Source organism: Tachypleus tridentatus, chromosome 4 (genome assembly GCF_004210375.1).
Source record: "Tachypleus tridentatus isolate NWPU-2018 chromosome 4, ASM421037v1, whole genome shotgun sequence".
NCBI classification, from domain to species: Eukaryota; Metazoa; Arthropoda; class Merostomata; order Xiphosura; family Limulidae; genus Tachypleus; species Tachypleus tridentatus.
The window spans coordinates 88,294,663-88,314,633 of record NC_134828.1 but is presented as its reverse complement, the minus strand read 5'-3'; the positions used below and the strand labels follow the sequence as shown (position 1 = coordinate 88,314,633).

General features: G+C 33.4%; 2 protein-coding genes across 4 annotated transcripts in view; one reads left to right on the top strand and one right to left on the bottom strand.

Moving 5' to 3' along the window:
- Positions 1-1,297: 1,297 nt before the first annotated feature.
- On the top strand, positions 1,298-8,280 carry LOC143249648 (uncharacterized). The gene is made up of 2 exons (XM_076499896.1): positions 1,298-2,148; positions 2,486-8,280. Exon 2 carries the CDS (start codon positions 2,877-2,879, stop codon positions 3,672-3,674), a length of 798 nt encoding a protein of 265 aa, XP_076356011.1. The 5' UTR covers positions 1,298-2,148; positions 2,486-2,876; the 3' UTR covers positions 3,675-8,280.
- Positions 8,281-13,483: 5,203 nt separating this feature from the next.
- Positions 13,484-19,971, bottom strand: part of LOC143249647 (PAS domain-containing serine/threonine-protein kinase-like) — a 93,005-nt gene continuing 86,517 nt past the window's right edge. For all 3 annotated transcript variants that reach the window (XM_076499894.1, XM_076499895.1, XM_076499893.1), the window contains exon 18: positions 13,484-18,179. In XM_076499894.1, coding sequence (XP_076356009.1) covers positions 17,983-18,179 — 197 coding nt within the window. In that variant the 3' untranslated portion in view covers positions 13,484-17,982. The remainder of the gene's footprint in view (positions 18,180-19,971) is intronic.

The following is a 19,971-nucleotide window of genomic DNA, read 5'->3' as shown; positions in this document are numbered from 1 at the left end:
GTTTAAATTACTACTGGTTATCACGTCTAAAAAATGACATGAGACATTGCCAAGAAACACATAAAATGCGTTTAGATTTAAACTAACGTTATTAGTAAAGTAGTTATAGAGTTATCTCCAATGAAACAAAAGAAAAAATAAACAATTTGATGGATTGGTCACTTTCTGGTTTTGTACTTAAGCGATGGTTTCTTGCTTTGTTTTGGGGATTCTTGAGTAGATAAACAAATGAAAGTGAGCAGCAATCATTTGTCGTTGTTTATTTTTTTTAGCGAGCATAATCATATTATACCTATTGAGTACGTTGGTTATCCCTACATATAGTTTATACCGATTGTATAATACTTATTACCTCGCGAAACTTCGTCTTCATTCTCGAATCCGCCAGAAAATTAAATAACTTTGTTATCTGTTGTACTTGCATCAGTTTCCACAGAGAAGAATCTGATGTATTAGCAAGATAAATATATATATATATATGCATATTTAAAGATATTTCTCTTCTTTATTTCTGATAACATGTTTCAATATCTCATTTAATGTCAATATCAAACTAGTAGACTTGTATATTTCTTAAAAATCATATAGAAATCTCATAAATTTTAGTTTAAATTAACATATAGGTTAGAAGAGTTACACAAATATAGGAAAGCTAAGGATGTGGTTATGAAAGATAATTGACAATTGATTGGTGATGTTAAATATGGCACTTTTTTTTTTTTTTAAAGAACGTTAGAGACAAGCAAAATGTTAAAAGGGGGTTTGGTTTGGTTTTTGTTTTTTTTTTAATTTCGCGCAAAGCTACTCAAGGACTATCTGCTCTAGCTGTACCTAATTTAGCAGTGTAAGACTAGAGGGAAGGCAGCTAGTCATCACCACCCACCGCCAACTCTTGGGCTACTCTTTTACCAAAGAATAGTGGGATTGACCGTCATATTACAGGGTTCAAAATTTTCTATTTAAAGCCGGACATGTTCGTTAAAATATCAAGTTTTACCGGCACTTTCCCATCTATCACCGGACATCGTGACCGGTGGTCATATTCCTAACATATCGGACACAAATACATCATCCCCTCAAAAATAAGTGAGGCAAAAGTTTTGTATGCACAGTCCAAAGATTTTACTTAAAAGTATATTCTATAATGAGTGGAAAATAGCTTGCAAAATTTAAGATTTAATTTAAGACAAAAAAAAGCAAATTTTAAAAAACCGTCCTAAACGCTCACAAAATGCGTTCTTTAAGTCGCGTTATTCGTGCCGTCCAGGATAGTCACGTGACTGCCAAACATTCACGACGATCTGACCGTGGCGTTGATAGTAAAAATAAAACGGGAAAGTCTCACGATCTATTTCAGTTTGGCTTCACGAGCAAGACTAATGAATCAGAAGACAATACTATAGAACCCCGAGTGAAAAAACCCAAGCTTGTTGACCCAAGCCCAAGTGTTAAAGCGAAAACTGTTACTGCTGGTACTGGTGCTAAGCCTACTTTTCGTTTCCAGGATGAATGGAATAGAGGCCGACCATGGCTGGAGTATAATAACGCTACCGGACTGATGTTTTGCTCAATTTGTCAAGAATATGACCAAAGTAGTGGAAGGCAGAAGAACACCTTCATAACAAGATCTTCCAACCTGAGAGCAAGTGCTGTTAAGGAGCATAGAAACAGTCGCGCCCACAGTCTAAGTTGTCAAACTAATACAGCAAAAGAAACACCTGATTTAACTCCCATGATGAAAGAATTGAGCAAAGTTAACCAGACTGAGAAAGATCGTTTGCTTGTGCTGTTCAGGACTGCCCTTATATGGCTTTGAATGCCAAACCATTCAGCGATTTTCAAGAGCTTCTGTTGCTGCAGGAGCACAACTTTGGTACGAACGTAACAGAATATTATGCCAATGATAAACAAGCAGTTATTTTTACGAAGTATATTGCAGAAACAATTAGAATTAATGTCGGATCTCGTCTGCACACCTCATTATTCTTTGGCATTATGACTGATGGCTCAACAGACACTGCCGACATTGAGCAGGAGATAGTCTATGTAAGATCCTTGGACAGTGACTGTTACCTAGTAAGCCACTTCCTGTGTCTGCAGTCAGTTGAGAAGGCTGATTCTGAACATTTGCTACAGGCACTTTTTCAGGTAAAGGTTTTTAATTACCTGGGATGAGAATTTTCTGGATTTATCCTGAATTCCTAATTAAGAAAAATTAAAATGGGCAATATTTCATGTACATTTGTGTTTTAATTCAGGTTTACATAGTTATTCCATTATTAATATACATCAGTGAAAACTCAAGCATTTTTCAATTGATTTAAACCAGGAAGAACCATGTATTTACCACTGACAGAATTGGAGCTTAACCTAGCACAACTAGCGTAATAGATAATGGAGCAATTGAATTTTCCAAAGTACAAATTTACATATTTTTTTTTTACAAAAAGTAACTAATATTGGGTACTAATTTTTGTACTTGCAGCATTGTCCATATATGGCAAGTTTCCCAACTGGCTTGAATCAGTTGTATGCCTGACAGCTGATGGGGCAGCTGTCAATTTTGGCACAAATAAATGACTTGTCAACAGATTGAAGGCTCAAAAACCTTATTTGATAGGGATCCACTGTGTTAGTCACAGATTGGAGCTTGCAATTAAGAAGACCATCAAGGACATCCCTTACCTTGATAGTATCCAGACCTTTTTAGAAAACCTATGGAAGTTTTATGACAATTCGCCACAGAACTGGGCTGGCCTCAAAGAAGCTGGTAAAGCCAACAAAAGGGCAGGAACACGGTGCATGACAAAGGGGAACGTGAACAGAAAGCTGCAGAATTATACAGTACTTTGACAAGCCTTAAATTCATCCTGTACATGGACATACTCTTGACACTTCTGCCTGTTTTGACATCTCTTAGTCTCAAAATGCAAGACAATTCTACTACTGTGGACATTGTTTCTGACAAACTCGCTGTTTACAAAGAGAAGCTGGGCAATCTAAATCATGTTGAGAGATCCCATAAAATTGTTAAAGAGCTAACAACATGTGAACAAACTGGCAAGTGGTTACTTAGAGGAAAAGTGATTGCTATTAGCGGTCAGACAAGGGCCAGAGGCCCAAAAAGTGCCACAAAAGAGACAGTTGCTCAATCCGTGGCTGAAGAAACTGCCATCTTCATTGGTAAAATTGTCACATATCTGAATGAGAGATTTGACGAATTTGATAATGATTTTATTGATGCCTTTCAAATTTTTGAACAAAGCAATTGCCCTAAAAGCAAGGAAGCATTGTCATCTTATGGCCATAATGGACTCCAGATACTATTGAACCACTTTGGTGCTCTGATAGAAGCTAAGGGTTTCAACATTACAGCTGATATTTGCCAAGCTGACTTACACGAGACACTGCTCAAAGCCACAAGACTTGCCAAATCAGATGAGTCCCTGGCTAGTCGTGCAAGTGGATTGTGGGCCCACATGTTAAGTCAAATTACTGTTGAGGACGGCAAATCTTTCCCTGGATCAACAGTGTTGGCCTTGGTATGCCTCATGCAGGTGATTTCCGTGTCATCTGCTGAACCAGAACGTGGATTTTCCCAGATGGCAGTTATTAAGGATGACTGGCGGTCCAAACTAATAAATGATTCTCTTAATGTCTTGATGACAATATAATTAGCTAAGAATAAGACCTGTGATCATGCAAGCACAGAATTACTATACAAGTCTATAGAATTCTAGTGGAAGGACAGTAAAAAAACCAGACGATTTGTGAGTCCACATGGAACTCACATAGAGACAATAGTGATACTGAGTCTACATCAGCTGGTGTCTTAGTGCTGGATGACTAAATCTACGAGTTTGATTGATGTGTCATTTTTCATGAATACAAGGCTAGTTGCCACGTGCTTTGAAATAATGTTTCAGTGCCATAAATAAAATGATTCTGTTTTATATAATAATTGTCTGTACTTGATTTCTTGTTTTCAGTAATGTCCGGTGACAATTTTGAGGTGTCCTGCTAAAATTTCAAATGTCCGGCAAGTTTCACTATCCAGAAGGACATATGTCCTGCTGAAAAGTTAGAATATTTCTACCCCTGCATTATAACGCCCCAACGGCTGAAAGGGCAAGCATGTTTGATGCGACGGGGATTCGAACTCGTGACCCTCAGATTATGAGTCGAACGCCTCTGGTTTGGTTCCTCAACAAATGTTGAATGCAAAACTATGGTTGAAAATAGTGAGAAGACTGAGCTTCAAAATTCTCTCTTCTGTTTCTACAAAAGAAGATATTGGCAATGTTTTTCCCGTCAGTGGACTCAGCAGATATCCCGATGTGGCTTTGCTATATATAAACACACACTCTAGCAATATTCCTGCCTTAGTTTTTTCTTACTACCGTTCATGATATCGACAGAGGCATAATTTATAAATTAATAAAGTTTGCTCATGACATTATACTCCAGAATATTTCTAACTGTTAACGAGAATATTGAGGTATTATAGAGTGATGTAAATCAACTGTAAGTTGAACAGTTTGGGAAATGACCTTTAATTATAGTAAGTTCAAGGTAATAATTTGGGGTCATCATAATTTCGAACACATGTTTAGTACTCAATAATGAGACTGAAGAACGGGATCTTGAAATAGTAGTGGATAAGTCTCTAAAGCCTTTGAAGCACAATTCTGAAACTAATAATAAAGAGTTTTAGGTTATATTTATAGTTGTATTGATTACATGTTAAAGGAGGTGATTATTTCTATTTACAAATTTCCAGTTAGATCTCTTTTGGAATACTATGCGCAGTTGTAGTCTCCTTGTCTAAGAAAAGATATTGATTGACTAAAAAGTGCTAGCAAGATTATTACTAAGCTTATTCCAGGGATAGAAGAATTATCTTAAAAATAGGTTAACATGTCATAATTTGTTTCTTCTTAAATTTAAAAAAAAACAAAGGGTAAATGTGAACGTATTGATTTTTACAAGATTATTTGGAGGATTAACAGAATAAGAGTTCCAATTTATTTGTGTTATATTCTGAAAATAATTGTCCAAGACGACAAAAGTTTAAATTTGGAAGAAACAAGCAAGGGCCTAATTAAAACATTTGTTTTTCTTTATGAAACGAGTTATCATCGACCACAGTCGAGGCTAACATTGTACAGTAGATAATGAGGGAGGTCGTTGATTTCTCAATAACAGATATTGGTTTACATTTTTACTTTATCAAGATTGGGTATGGAAAGACAGTCTTGAATGACCAAATGGTCACTTGTCTGTATATGTTATATGAAGCGGGTAACTTCAGATGTGTTAGGATTTAAGGGAATTCTAATACAGATCTCCTATCTGCAGCAGACTTTCATACAAAGAGAGATGGGGGGTGTCTTGTTGGTATCAGTCTACTTCACTGAAGCAAACTTAAATTATAGGTTGAACAATTATCAAGTTTTTATAAATATATATCAGAAAGTGACGATTATTCAACCTGTTATTTAATTTTCATATTTTCGTCTCCTATGCTGTTTTAATTATATTTATCTTTTCATTATACTTTCCTGAAGCAGACAACTGGGATTTTGTAGGGATTTAAGTTAAGGAGATTCTTTTTAGAGTAAGTTCATGCATCCGAATGAATATGCAGTCTTAACTTTCTTATATCTGTTTAGTTGAAATCAGTTGTTTGACTCTCTCTCTTTTGGTAATAAATATTTTCAAGTCTGTCGGAGTTCCATGTATCGTTTGCTTTTTGACTCGTTTTGATGGAGGAGTTGGGTGAGATACACAATAATAGTGTCACAAGACCATTAGTTTTCACATTATGTGATATACAGACGCAAATTTAATATTTGTTGCCTTTTTCTTTATTACTATTATCAATGTTTCAAGTTCATGATCGATTTTCAAAATGTTTCTTTCATACGTGTTTGTGTAATTTTAACAGTAGAGCATCAGTCAAGGAATGTGGCTATTCACCTTTGGCTGTAGTTATTAACTGATCAATATGAATAATTTTACTTTCATATGATAAAAGTGTTACGAAACCGTTTGACCAATAGCATGGATTCTTAGGCCGGCTAGAATACAACAAATATAGTTGTAGTGGTTGAGATCATATATACATATGTATAATTATTTACTAAAGTAGCAACTACTTCTGTGAAATAGATAAAACTTGTGAACTGTAGCTTTTATCAATTTTAACTAAATCATTACAGATCACAATTAATTTTAAGATTTTTATTAATGTGGACAGTGATCTTTTTCAATGGTAGGTCGGTTGATGCCTTGAGAATACTTCCTCCTTGAATTTTTGCTGAAATAATCATAAATGATGTAGATGGCACATGCGCAGTGAGAGGGGTTGAATTATAGAATCACACTGAAGGTTTAAGGTTAAACGCTTCAAATCAAAACGACGTTCACGATCCGATGATTCTGAAACAAGTTCTTAAGGAGTACTCGACAAACTGTTGCTTTGCGCCATACCAAACAACCAAACCAATCTGAAAAAGCTCTTTACTTCTAGCAATAACACTGTCTTCTGTTTACTGAGAAAGCGGGACACATAAATCAATCAATTGTCTAATCAATATTTTTACACGTTGACCATTAAACAAAACCGGCCTTATGCAAACGCTATCATAAACAGAGACTCCATGACCAGAAATGCTACTAGCATATTAAGTGGATTTAGGTGACACAGGCGTCCCAGTCCATTTGTAAGATATAATAGGCGATAACATAACAGTATACGTTTTTATAATGTGACGGTCAATCCCATATTCATTGGTGAAAGAGTAGCCCAAGAGTTGACGGTGGGTGGTAATGAGTAGCTGCCTTCCCTCTAGTCTTACACTACTAAATTAGGGACGGCTAGGGCAGATGGCCCTTATGTAGCTGTGCCCGAAATTAAGAAAACCAAACTGAGTCACTCATCAAACCGCAATATTATTGGAACCAAAATAGGTATCTTATATTTTTACAAGTGATACTGGCTCGGCATGGCCAAGCGTGTTAAGGCGTGCGACTTGTAATCTGAGGGTCGCGGGTTCGTATCCCCGTCGCGCCAAACATGCTCGCCCTTTCAGCCGTGGGGGCTTTATAATGTGACGGTCAATCTCACTATTCGTTGGTAAAAAAGTAGCCGAAGAGTTGGCGGTGAGTGGTGATAACTAGCTGCCTTCCCTTTAGTCTTACACTGCTAAATTAGGGACGGCTAGCACAGATAGCCCTCGAGTAGCTTTGTGCGAAATTAAAAAAAAATCTTTTATCTTTTTTTACAAAGTTCTATGTTTAATATATTTCTATCAAAACATAAAAATATAAATAAATACATGTATGTGTCACGTTGGTTATAAATATAGGTTTTTATGTCATTCACACATACACACTTATATACACATTAAATTATTATTTTTAAATTATAGACCTTAACGGATTGATCCTGGTTCATAGGAGGCATATAATAACACCTAACGTCATATTATTCAAAAGAATCATAAATACAAATTGCATAACCAATTCTTGTTCTCCGGTGGGGCAGCGATAAGTCTTCAGATTTACAACGCTAAAATCAAGGATTCGATCCCTTTCGGTAAACACAGCGGATAACCCGATGTGGCTTTGTTATAAGAAAACGCACAAAAACATATAACCAGTTGTGGTGACAATGTGGGCAATTGGTTCAGTTTAACATCGGAAATGTTACTATGCAAACAGACCGTAAACTCAGACATTGTGATTAATGTTACTCACACCGCTGATAGCTGGATTTTGCACAAAGCATCACAGCAACCCTAATTTTAAAATGATGGGCCAAAAGGAAGGCAACTCTTGGGCTATTCTTGTTAGACATGAGAGTGGGGTTTGATCCCCACTTGTGTAACCCACCCCACGACTCCAAAGCATCAAGCGCAATTTTTTGGCTGTAATGTGACGCAAACCATGGAATTTCACTCCTGTATTCTGCCACGCTAACCACTGAACATCGTACGACCCTGCTTATCCTATTAAGTAAATTTATTGTTGTTTTTCTAACACTTTTTTCTTTGGTTTGCGACTGTTTGTGTTCCTAGTGGCACAGCGATAAACCTGTAAATTTATAACGCTGATAATAGGGCTTCGTTATCCGTGGTGGGCATAACATAGATAGCTCACTGGATAAATTTGCATTTAATTAACAAAACTAAAGCACTTTATTTGGGAAAAAATGACGAGTTTGTGGAACCACGTTTAGGTTTTCATAAGTTCTTAAAATATAAAATCGATTAATAGTTTTTAAACTTTTAATTGTTTGTTTTGGGATTTCGCACAAAGAAACTCGAGGGCTATCTATGCTAGCCGTCCCTAATTTAGCAGTGAAGGATAGAGGGAAGCCAGCTAGTCATCACCACCCACCGCCAACTCTTGGGCTACTCTTTTACCAACGAATAGTGGGATTGACCGTCATATAAAGCCCCCACGGTTGAAAGGGCGAGCATGTTTGGCGCGACTCGGGCGCGAACCCGCGACCCTCAGATTACAAAGCGCACGTCTTAACGCGCTAGGCCATACCAGGCCTAAACTTTTAATACATTCAAACTGAAATATTCACTGGCCAGTATAATACATCAAAGTGTACCTTGATGTTTTCATGTTTATGTATACTGTCATTTCTGTTTTCATAAGTATAATACTTTTTTTATATTTTTAAATGATAAAAAGCTTCACGTAATGTATGATGTATATGTATATCATTCCGTTTAAATATTCTAATGTTGTTGTTGTTTTCGTTTAATTGAAATTCTTTCAATTTGTATGTTTCTAAGTGATCTTCCAGTGGGACAGCGGTAAGTTAAAAGACTTACACCTTAAAATACATGATTTGATTCCCTGCTGTGGAACGGCAAATATCCTAATGTGGCTTTGTTCTCAAAGAAACAAATAAGCAAATAAAACTTCTAAGCGTCTTCACCACATATTCTACTTGAGACTTTTCAGTTATTACTAGAAAGTACCTGAATAAATAAAATCTTTGTTACAGAAAAAAATATTATGTTCTGAATTTTCAGCTGTAGTTTATACTTTTTTTACACGTTAACCTTATAATATTCCTCTTTATGGAACGCCCCCTAATGACACAGCGGTATGTCTGCAGACTTACAACACTAGCCATCAGGTTTCGATACCCTTGGTGGGCAGAGCACAGATAGCCCCATTGTGTAGCTTTGTATTTAACATCAAACAAACTCTTTGGAGCATAAGCATTGTCTTATCTGTGACGACAACAAACAAACAAGAACAACCAAGAGAAGCTTCAGCGCAGATAGCCCTCGTGTAGTTTTGCACGAAATTCAAAACAAACCAAACCAAGAGAAGCTTCAAAAAACTCTGTCAAATTTTTGACACTAAAGGTAAAATATTTTATTTACTTAATTCATTCATTTGGCATTCTTATATGAAAAACGCCCCTTACCACCAGTGTCACAATGGCATGTCTGCAAACCTACTCCGCTAGAGATCGGGTTGTCGACATCCATGGTGGGCAAAGCACAGAGAGCTTATTGCATCGCTTTGTGCTTAACTTCAAAGAAAGGAGGAATGTGAAAAACAAAGGTTTTTAGAAATAATTTATAGAATATCATGCTGTTTTATTTTTTAGTAATTTTACATGCATGTAGATGGTGTGTGTTTGTTTTTGTTTTGTTTTTTATAGCAAAGCCGCATTGGCTATCTTTCTTTCCCACCGAGGACAATCGAATCGCGGATTAACAACGCTCAAGTTCGCACTTGAACGTTGTTAATCCATAGCTTTATCGCCGTCCCACCAGGTGACACATGCAGAGAGTTAACCACGCTACATAAGAATAACTTTCATGTACTAATGCATTGGTGTGTTACTGCAGAGTTAAGCCGTAACGCTACTAACGTCACATTTAGTACCTATTAAATTATTCTTCTGCACAATTCCGCCACGAATAGACTTGTATCTAGAGAAATTCAAAACAAATCAAACTTACTCAAGGTTTTGTGAAGAAAAAAAACAAAAAAAACTTTTGAACACTAGGACAACAGGTACGGTTAAAAAGTAATGCGATGGGAGACGATGTTTGGGGTGAGTTTCGTTATTCGTTTTCTGGTCATACTCTTTGTCGTGCAGATATTCAACCCAAAATATTTTCAGAATGACAGTTTAATATTTTCTTTATGCGGATGGTTTAACTGCTCAAATCTTCCATCGTTGATAATTCCAGTACGTTTTATGATTTTGACTTATTGGCTACGTTTGATTTTCTATTAAGAAAAATGTGTAACTGATTAAACTGTTTCCAAACATCCTGAACAACAATCATTCGCGAATTTTATAATCCTGCAGTAGTTTACTTAGTCAATGAAAGCAAATGCATTTTTAAAGCCAGAAAGTAAAGTCTAATATTTCCAAACATACCTTGGTTTCTTTGTAACACAAACAATTACAGTTCCAAGAAGATTACAAAGGTTTGTTCCTTAAGGCGAGATGTAAGTAAAACAACCTTCTTGTCATTAAAAATATAAAAAAGTCGAGTCACATATCGTCACGAGTGACGTCAGATTTATTAACTTCTGTAAAGCATTCGATCTATTTTTGTTTTTGTAGTGGGATCATAATATTTAATATCAATCAGAAATTGTCCACTTTATACGTTGTAGATGTTTTTATGTATGAATGTCTAATTACTAAATGTTACTTAGTCAAGTAGTATTTTAGGTAATAAGTTCAATGGTTTGTTCTACATTTCGCGCAAAGTTACACAAGGGCTATCTGCGCTAGTCGTCCCTAATTTAGCAGTGTAAGATTAGAGGAAAGGCAGCCAGTCATGACCACCCACCGCCAACTCTTGGGCTACTCTTTTACCAACGAATAGTGGGATTGACCGTACATTATAACGCCCCCACGGCTAAAAGGGTGAGCATGTTTGATGTGACGAGGATTCGAGCCCACGACCATCGGATTACGAGTCGAGTGCCTTAACCACCGGGCTAAAGTTTTAATACCCGTATCAGCTGTCCTGAGAAAACAGTGGATCTGACACTAATAGATCCAATGCCAAAATTTACTGTAGAGAAAAAGAGGAATACACCAAGAAAACAAAAACAACACTTTTACTGGCCTAGGACTGAAAATTCTATCAGAACACTTCCAGAATGAAATTTTAAATTGAAGAAACATCTCATTAGTTAAAACACATGAACGAAATATCTCAATAATGTGGAGCTGAAAACACTAGAGGGATTAACTAAGTGCATGGTAGTTAGCAAAAGTTCACAAGTTCACTGGGTAACTCTACTTGCTTTCAGCTGATGCAAGAACGTTTTTGTGAGATTTAAAACACATTTTCTTTATTAAGCTGTAGTTCGAGTTTATTGATTGGTTGTGAGAGTTTGGTTTATTTGCAATCTGGACTTGAGGTGTAATCTTAGCGAGGGTATGCTAACCTCGTATGGAAAGATGAATATGGTTCTTGAACATTTGGTAATCGTTTTCAGGAATGATTTCTTTGGCTTTGAAATAGAAGTATTCGAAGAAACAACCACCAAGAAGCACTTGATCAGCTAACTGACAGCTTACTATCAAACAGGGCAATCTTTCTGGTTTTCAAAGATATGGTATTGTAGATCGCATGAGTTTGAGTTGATAATTTTTTTCAGAGCATAACAACTTTCTTAGTAGTAATAGAAAGATCTACATTGCTTACAAAAATACTGAACAGGTTAGTACGTTTTAATACGGAAAAGCAATTTATCTGTGGTTCTTAATTTCATAGAGATTATAAGAAGAAGAAACTTGCAGGTGAGAGTTATTGAAAAAAAAAAAAAGAGAGAGAGAGAAAAACTACCAGGATTAAGTCTTCTTTCAATTTGGTGGTGGGTTTTAAGCTTCTAATAAAATCACAAGATTGTTGAAAGTAGTAAGAAGTACTGGGAATATCTTGGCCAGATCAGTTTCTTCTTTATCTCTCCTCTTAAGTGATCTTTTGGGGTAACGACGTCAGGTTTCACAGGAAATGACCAGTCACAGTGGTAGTGTTTTTCGCTTGGCGTAAGTCTTAAGTTAACAAGTTAATGTCTGCAAGATTTTTTGTTTTGAAGTATTTTTTCTCCTGCGTTTATTTGAATAAAAATTGCATTTGTAAATTTGTGTTCATTTTCTCTTTGTTTCTCATGAACTCAGTCTGAGTATCAACTAGTTTGTTTTTAGATCCTTATATTAATAAACACTATTTCTGAAAATGTATTTGTACAGTTTCCACATAACAGGTTGGCTAAGAAGGCCTTTAAGTTCATTTTGCTACCTGTATCATTCACCTAGAGTGATGTGGCATCTTTTGTTTTTTCACATGGGAAAAGTGGTCATGTTGATCAGCTGTGAGAGTTTGGCTTATCTGTAACTTGGACCTGGGATGTAATGTTGGCAGGAACATGCTTACCTAATGTGTAAAGATTGTTTTTGTTTGTTTTATTTTTGAATTTTGCACCATGCTACACAAGGGCTATCTGCACCAGCTGTCCCTAATTTAGCAGTGTAAGACTGGAAGGAAGACAGCTAGTCATCACCACTCACCACCAACTCTTGGGCTACTCTTTTACCAACGAATAGTGGGATTGACTGTAACATTATAACGCCCCCACGGCTGAAAGGGCGAGCAAGTTTGGCGCGACGGGGATTCGAACCCGCGACCTTTAGATTACCCGTCAAACACCTTAACTCACCTAGCCATGACGGGCCGTGTAAAGAAGAATTGGTGGTCATTTTTTGGAATTTTTCTGGTCTTTAAAGTGAAAGTACTTGAAGAAAAAATGCATGAAAAAGCACTTAAGCAGCTAGTTGACAGCTTACTAAGAAACAGGACAATTCTTCTGTTTATTATTATTATTAATAAATGACAATAGAGTACAACTTACGTTTGTATTGTTCTGAATAGATACATCTATGAATGGAAAAAGTGTTCTGGTTGCCATGTTTACAAGATAAATTAATTCTTGAAATAAAAATTACTGGAAAAAAATATAGTAAAAAGAGGAACTTATAGCCAGATGTGGAACTCTCGTCTTCTGTGCAAAAAATATTTGTGGCTGACCAGTTGATGTTCAGTAAACAGAAAAGGGCTAAATTAATACCTCGTATATATTTTGTAACTGATTATTAATATAATCTTCTATGAGTATAGTTAAATGTTTCTAGATATAAAAACAAACATTTAACTGATATTTAAATTCAGTGTGTGTAAAACCAGTGTTTTTGCAACTGTCACGAATCTAGATATCTATGAGTTATGTACTTTTCAAGTAGTGGTGATAGCAGCTGCTGTAAAAAAAATGTTAACATACAGAACATTTAATTATAAGGTGCAAAATTTGTCTTGTGCAATTAGCTGCTTTTTGTGCTAGAAAAGGATCCAATTTGAAGAAAAACAAACTAATAAACGTAAACATCATTCTTTGACTAGTAAAACCCTTTTATTTTTAAGACACTTGCATTCAACACTGAAGTGATTTTATATTACACAAAAACGATGCCTGTAATATCTGATTACTGAAACATTATAAGGTATAAAAAGTGTTTTCGTTCAAAAGAAAAAAAAATGGAAGCAGAAAAGTAAAGTTAATTAAATAGATTAGTTTTTGTTTCAATAATAACTAAAATTTTTATTCTAGCTATAAAATGCCTGGTGCTTTGAAGGGCTTTTTTTATGCAATTACAATTCCAAAAATTGTAATATTGGCATTATACTTAAAAGGGAAGCACATATAATAATATAAGCAAAAACCATTTGTATATAACCTTATAACTTATCCCAACGGTACAAAACATGAGGAAAATACGGCTACATTTAATATAAGTGCAGCTGTGTTCTGACTTAAATTTAACAGAACACATACCTGTAAATATTTATATATTTAACCTATTACATTTATATTTCTTTCTTGTAGAAATCAAATATCTATTAGTTTTTATTTTCAACTTCACAAAAACTCGTGTATCAAGAAAGAGATGTAATGCAAATGTTTATTGCATGGTTTTGTGAAGTTAAATATTAAAAATACTTTTGAATTCTGTAAATCATCATCTTACAAATCAAATGCATTTATATATATGTTCAAGACATGCAGCACCTCGCTAATTCAAATGTTTTCAACCATATTTTTAGAATAAGCATAAGGTTAAAATAATTCAAGATTCTCTTTTCTAAATAAATCTTTTAAAACAGAATAACCTTGAATTATATGATGCTGTAATTTAATTCTTTGTGATTTGCAAAATTGTTAAATGTTGCCTTTTCTTTCCCTTTTTCTCAGAAATTATATTAAGGGTACATAACAAAGTGTATTAATTTTATAGCAACCTATCATGTAAATATAAAAATAAAGAGCAAGTGGTCTCACATTAAAGCATTCACATGTGTTTCTTTTTCTGGCCTAAATATTACCATATACATTTTTTCCAGCTGATTAAAATATAACTTTAAAGCATGAAACATAAGACTTACACTACCATGCAAAATAAAGTGGACTGTACATCTGAGACTTTAATAAATAATACAATTATTCTGCATCTATCTATACAAAAAATTAATTTACATTTTATTATTTAGAAATAAACATATAAATTTCTGGTAAATTAAATCAAATATATAGTTTTTTGTTGTTTTTTTTATGAAATGTTCTGTTCCTACAATGTAAACAAATTTCCATTTAAATTTTTTGAAAAAAATCATACATAAAACAATAAAAATAGCAATTTAATATTAAAACTATGGAATTTTGTCACATAAAATATTAGAATGAAACTGAACTGAAAAAAATAATGCACTTTAATTTCACTCAGATGTGTGGTGATCAACAGTGTAGTATTTTGGGATGTCCAATACACAGATTTCAGAATCAATGAAATCTATACACTGTAAAATAATTTTTCTATTTTAAATACTTTACTTTAAGTTAGTAATTATTTCAAAATAATATTTAAAAATTTGGTGTACATTTACCATTCATACTTTTCATATTTTTGTTAACACTACTTAGCATCAATAAAAAAATGGAAAGTGTTTTTGGATGATCCTTGTAATTTCTTGCTTCTTTTGGAATCACTGTCCATTACATAGTGTAAGCCTCAAGTAATAACAGCAAACATCAATAAAACATTGAAGTGTTCAACCATTTCAGTAGGCTTTTCTCATGGCTTTAATTGCTAAATTTTATGTATACAAGAACTATATTTATTAGTCTTATACCAGTTCCAGTTTAAAATCTGAAAAAACTCACTGATTAAATGTAAGCAAAACAAAATTTTTCTCCATAAAATTTTAGAAAATAGTGATACTAGTCTAATGTTAACAAATATATTTGCACAATCTGGTATTTCAGATTTTTGTGAGCAATACTGCTTGTTTCCTCAGAATGTACTAGACTCACAAGAGGTTTTCATTTCTTAACATTTTATGAAATAATATTGTTCAATATATTTTCATAATATCATTTCAGTGTGTAATTTTTAACATAAAAAGGGTGTATTAAATGTAACTAAAATCATTTTCATTATTATTTTTACTTTCTGTAATTCAACTTAACCTGCAATTTTGAGCTACAGCATGTCCAACTGAAAGTTACTAAGTAATAATACGTGGAATTGGAGGTCATTTCAGATACCATTTCATAAATGACAGATAAACACTGGAACAGCTTTCTCTTTATAGGAGAATATGAATTAAGATAGAGTATCTTACCATACATTTGTATAAATGTATTTCTAAATAGCAGATCTAAAGGAAACTTATAAAAATATCTACTCTTTTAAATGTGATTAAAATATCCAGTTAATTTTTAAAACAAAGATTACAAAAAAAGTAATTATTCTAGGAAATCTCCCTTTTGAGTTGACCTTTTCCTGTTTATCCTACTTCATTGATGGATGTAAGTATTTAATATGGTCTTCATTTCAAACACCTACAACTATGGTAAAATATAGTAAAAATTACTAAAAGCCATCTACCAATCTTTTGTACCACCTTGACATCAAAGATAATCATATACTGTCTATTAAAAAAAGAACATAATACTGGAAATTACTTATATAAACATTTTATCAAATAACAATAATTTATGTTATCATACAAACTAATAAATAAATTTTATCAACTTTTAAGGAAAAAGATATTTTTGGTTCTTAAAACTAGAATCTTTAAACAATGTTAATAATTATAAAGCACAATATAAGTTTGAAAAACTTGAAGCAGTTATTGTAATGCATTTTGTAATTTTAGTTACTTTTTAAACCAGACTTTAATAAATTATTTTAGCAAGAGGTTCTAGTATAGCATATTAAATTATTGAAAAGGAAAAGGTGCACTATACCAATTTACTTACAAGTACCTAATAATAACATTATTAAATGAAGCTATGATATGTAATGGACTGAAGGCACAGTTAACACACTAACACTTGCTTATACCCAGAACTTGGAATCAATTTAAATTTGTAAGTACTAGATAACATGTATTATTAGTATATGTACATACATATTACCTAACATTCTTACTAACAACATTGAAAACACTTGCTTCTCACAACCATGGTTTAATACTTGATCAATCTCTCTACTAGCTACTATTTCAGGTCTCACCCAAACTATGCAGCTCAATAAGTAATGATGCAAATACGTCATTCTGTACATTAACTATAATACCTAGTAAAAACTCATTAGTAAATCTATTTCAGAACTTTACCAAGGTTCTACTTATACATCTGTCCAAATTTTGTTTATTTTACAAATAATTTAAACTTATTTTTGGTTTAAAATAAAAAGCAAGAGCAAATTTCTTCATGGTAAGTGTATACCAAACACAAGAAGGAAAACTGCACATATTACCTTTAAAAATAATGTTACACACAAACCTAATCAAACAAACATTTCAAAAATATTTTCTTTTTCTACCCCTTTTCCTTGGTTGTCATTAAAACAAAATGTTTGGACAGTCTATAGAACAATGTTATTTACATGTAATTGTTAAGACTGACATGAAACGACAAAAATTTTATTAAACACAGCAAAACTGAAATACAAACACCTTATTTAAAACCAGGTCATATCTTATATTATTGCAAATAAGGTTTTCTAATATACATGAACAACTGAAAACACCTGCATGAAATGCAGTAATAAGATCTCGTCTACAATAGTTTGTGTAATGTTTTGTTAATTATTATTATAATAATGATACTTGAAAGCATTCCTACTTTATAAATAATACTCTTTCTTGTATGTACATTATGTGTCAAACAACACTGTAAAAATACACAAGGAATTCTCACCTTTTTTTTTTCATTTGTGAGCATTTTTCTAAAAAGCAATGGAATACCTTGATCTCTATAAGTCCTAATGTTGATGGAATGTAATATCTATTTGTGTAGATAGTAAAATTGCTAACAACCCTTGCTTTAAGACTTTAAGGGAATGTTTTTTTTAACCATTCTAAATGTATAATAGTAAACTGCAAATTTACACTTAAATCTCACTTTGTTAATCTAATAAGTAGCAGCCAACTTTCTTTAAGCTAAGTGATATTTTAGTAGTAAGAAATGTTATGCATATACATCAAAAGACTAAGTGTTTTACTCACACATACAGTATAAATAAAATAAAGACCCATATTCAGATGCCTTTGTGTTTCAGAAGAAGGAAATAAATGTCTTATTTACAGAGAGAAACCTCAAAATATTAACAATATCAGTTGAAAGCAGTTTATGTAAATGAAATGATAATTTCACAAATAGTGTATTTCGTAAAGGCCCGTATCTTTGGTTTGACTGAAGGTTAAAACTTTATTAAGTTAAATCATGCTCTCTGAATGTAAAACAAGCTCATTTTTTACTCCATATTAAGCAGAAGTGTTTCAAGGTTTACTAAATTTCATACCAATTTTACTATAGAACAAGATGTGCTAATCAAACATTAATTTTCTAAAAGTATATTTCTTGATCATCTGTGTATGATGAAGCCTCAATGAGCAATGAGGAGTTAGTTCTGGTGAACTTTCCACAAGCCTCAAGACCAAACTCAACTGTCTTGGAACTTGCCAGCTCAGGAGCTGGGACTACAGATGCATGAGATGATGACTCCATGTGATAATACACTGGCGGATCTATTTCTTCTGGGACTTATGTAAAACAAAAAAGAATTTTTGTTTCTGAATAAGTACATGCAACATGAACAAGTCCCAATTCTAAATTTCTAACAAAATGTTACAAGTTAATGCTTTCTGCTCTGGGCACAAAACTGGTCCAGAATAACTCTTAGTAGTTCACTTTCTTGCTAAACTTTACTAGAATCGTTTTCAACTGTTTTATGGGTTAAATAATATTTTATCCAAATAATAAAACTTTTGTAAATTTTTACAAACAATAAATTCGATTTGTTTACTCTGTAGAGGTTCATCAAAATCCTAGATTAATCTACTAGCTATATTTCTTGTGTCCTGAAAAAAAAAACAATCTTGCTCAAAATATTGATTTCAAAAATATTCATCACACTTGTGCACATAGTTACAAAGCATAATTAATAAAAATTATTTATCTCCAATTAACATACAACAGTTTCTATAAATTCTACATCCTTAATCTTCAGTATTAATTATAAAGATATTTTATGTGAAATTATTTACTGTTTATAAGAATGGAATATTTTCTTTTTTCACTTGAAAAAAAAAAAGAAATTTTGTCTTTTGACAAAATTAACTCAATGTGCTTATCTCTGGAGACATTCAAAACAGTTTGTCTGGTAGACATTTGTAAAAGTACTTCTTTCCAAGCCAATCACAGACATAAATAACCAATTGTGATGTAGTTTATAAGGAAGCACCACCAGTATTACATTTCAACTGCATCAAAATGGGTGTGTGTTTTGCTGACTGGTGCTAACTGGGAAAAAGAAACTGTTATGGTAAGTTTCTATTATTCAGACTGTTGATTAACTAAAGAGGTGTGAAGCACAACAGAGACATAGTTATAATCTATCACAAGTTTATTCTGGTCAACTAATGAACACAGGTTAACTCTTTCTTGGTAATCTGAAGAATGCAGTCTGTCAAAAATTTACATATGGAATTTTTTATGCCATTACACAAAGCATAAAACAAAGATTAATGTTGCTTTTGACACTTGTTTAGAAAGTAATTAATTATTAGTCTGCAAGAGCAAACTCATGTTTGTTTCATTCTAGTTTCTTCAATTAGATAGTGAGAAGAGATTACTGTTATTTTCAAAAAACAATGTAGTTTGGTCTCCTAGACCTTGAGGAAGAGGAAAGTTAAGCAAAAAAAAATCTGAACGTGTGTATATGAAGGATACTAAATACTTGTAGTTGAAGATTTTTAAACTATGCACCCAATACAGCCAAAGAAAGCAGTTAGCTCTCATACTATGAAAGTACATACATCTAGGTCCGATGCTGAAGTTGTAGAATGGTTTCTTGTATTTTAGGAAAATAAAAACTTCCTATGATCTGGGTTAACTCCAACATAACCCCAACAACCAAAATTGTATGGTATTTCAATAACAAACTGTAGAGATCTAGGTTACAATAATGAGGGAAAAATTAAGAGATAGGTAATCAGGTGAATACAGAACAGTTAAACAGTATATATTTTTTTTGTTTTATGCTATGAAATTACATTACTGTTGCAGTCACAAATAAATTGTTAATATTTAGAGAACACGTATTACAACTCACAGTGAAGCCAGTATCATCAATTAAATGAGATTTGTTTATTTTTCTGAATTTCTAGCAAAGCTACACGAGGGCTATCTGTGCTAGCCGTCCCTAATTTAGCAGTGTAAGACTAGAGAGAAGGCAACTAGTTAACATCACCTACTACCAACTCTTGGGCTACTCATTTACCAACAAATAGTGGGATTGATGGTCACTTTATAATGCTCCCATGGCTAAAAGAG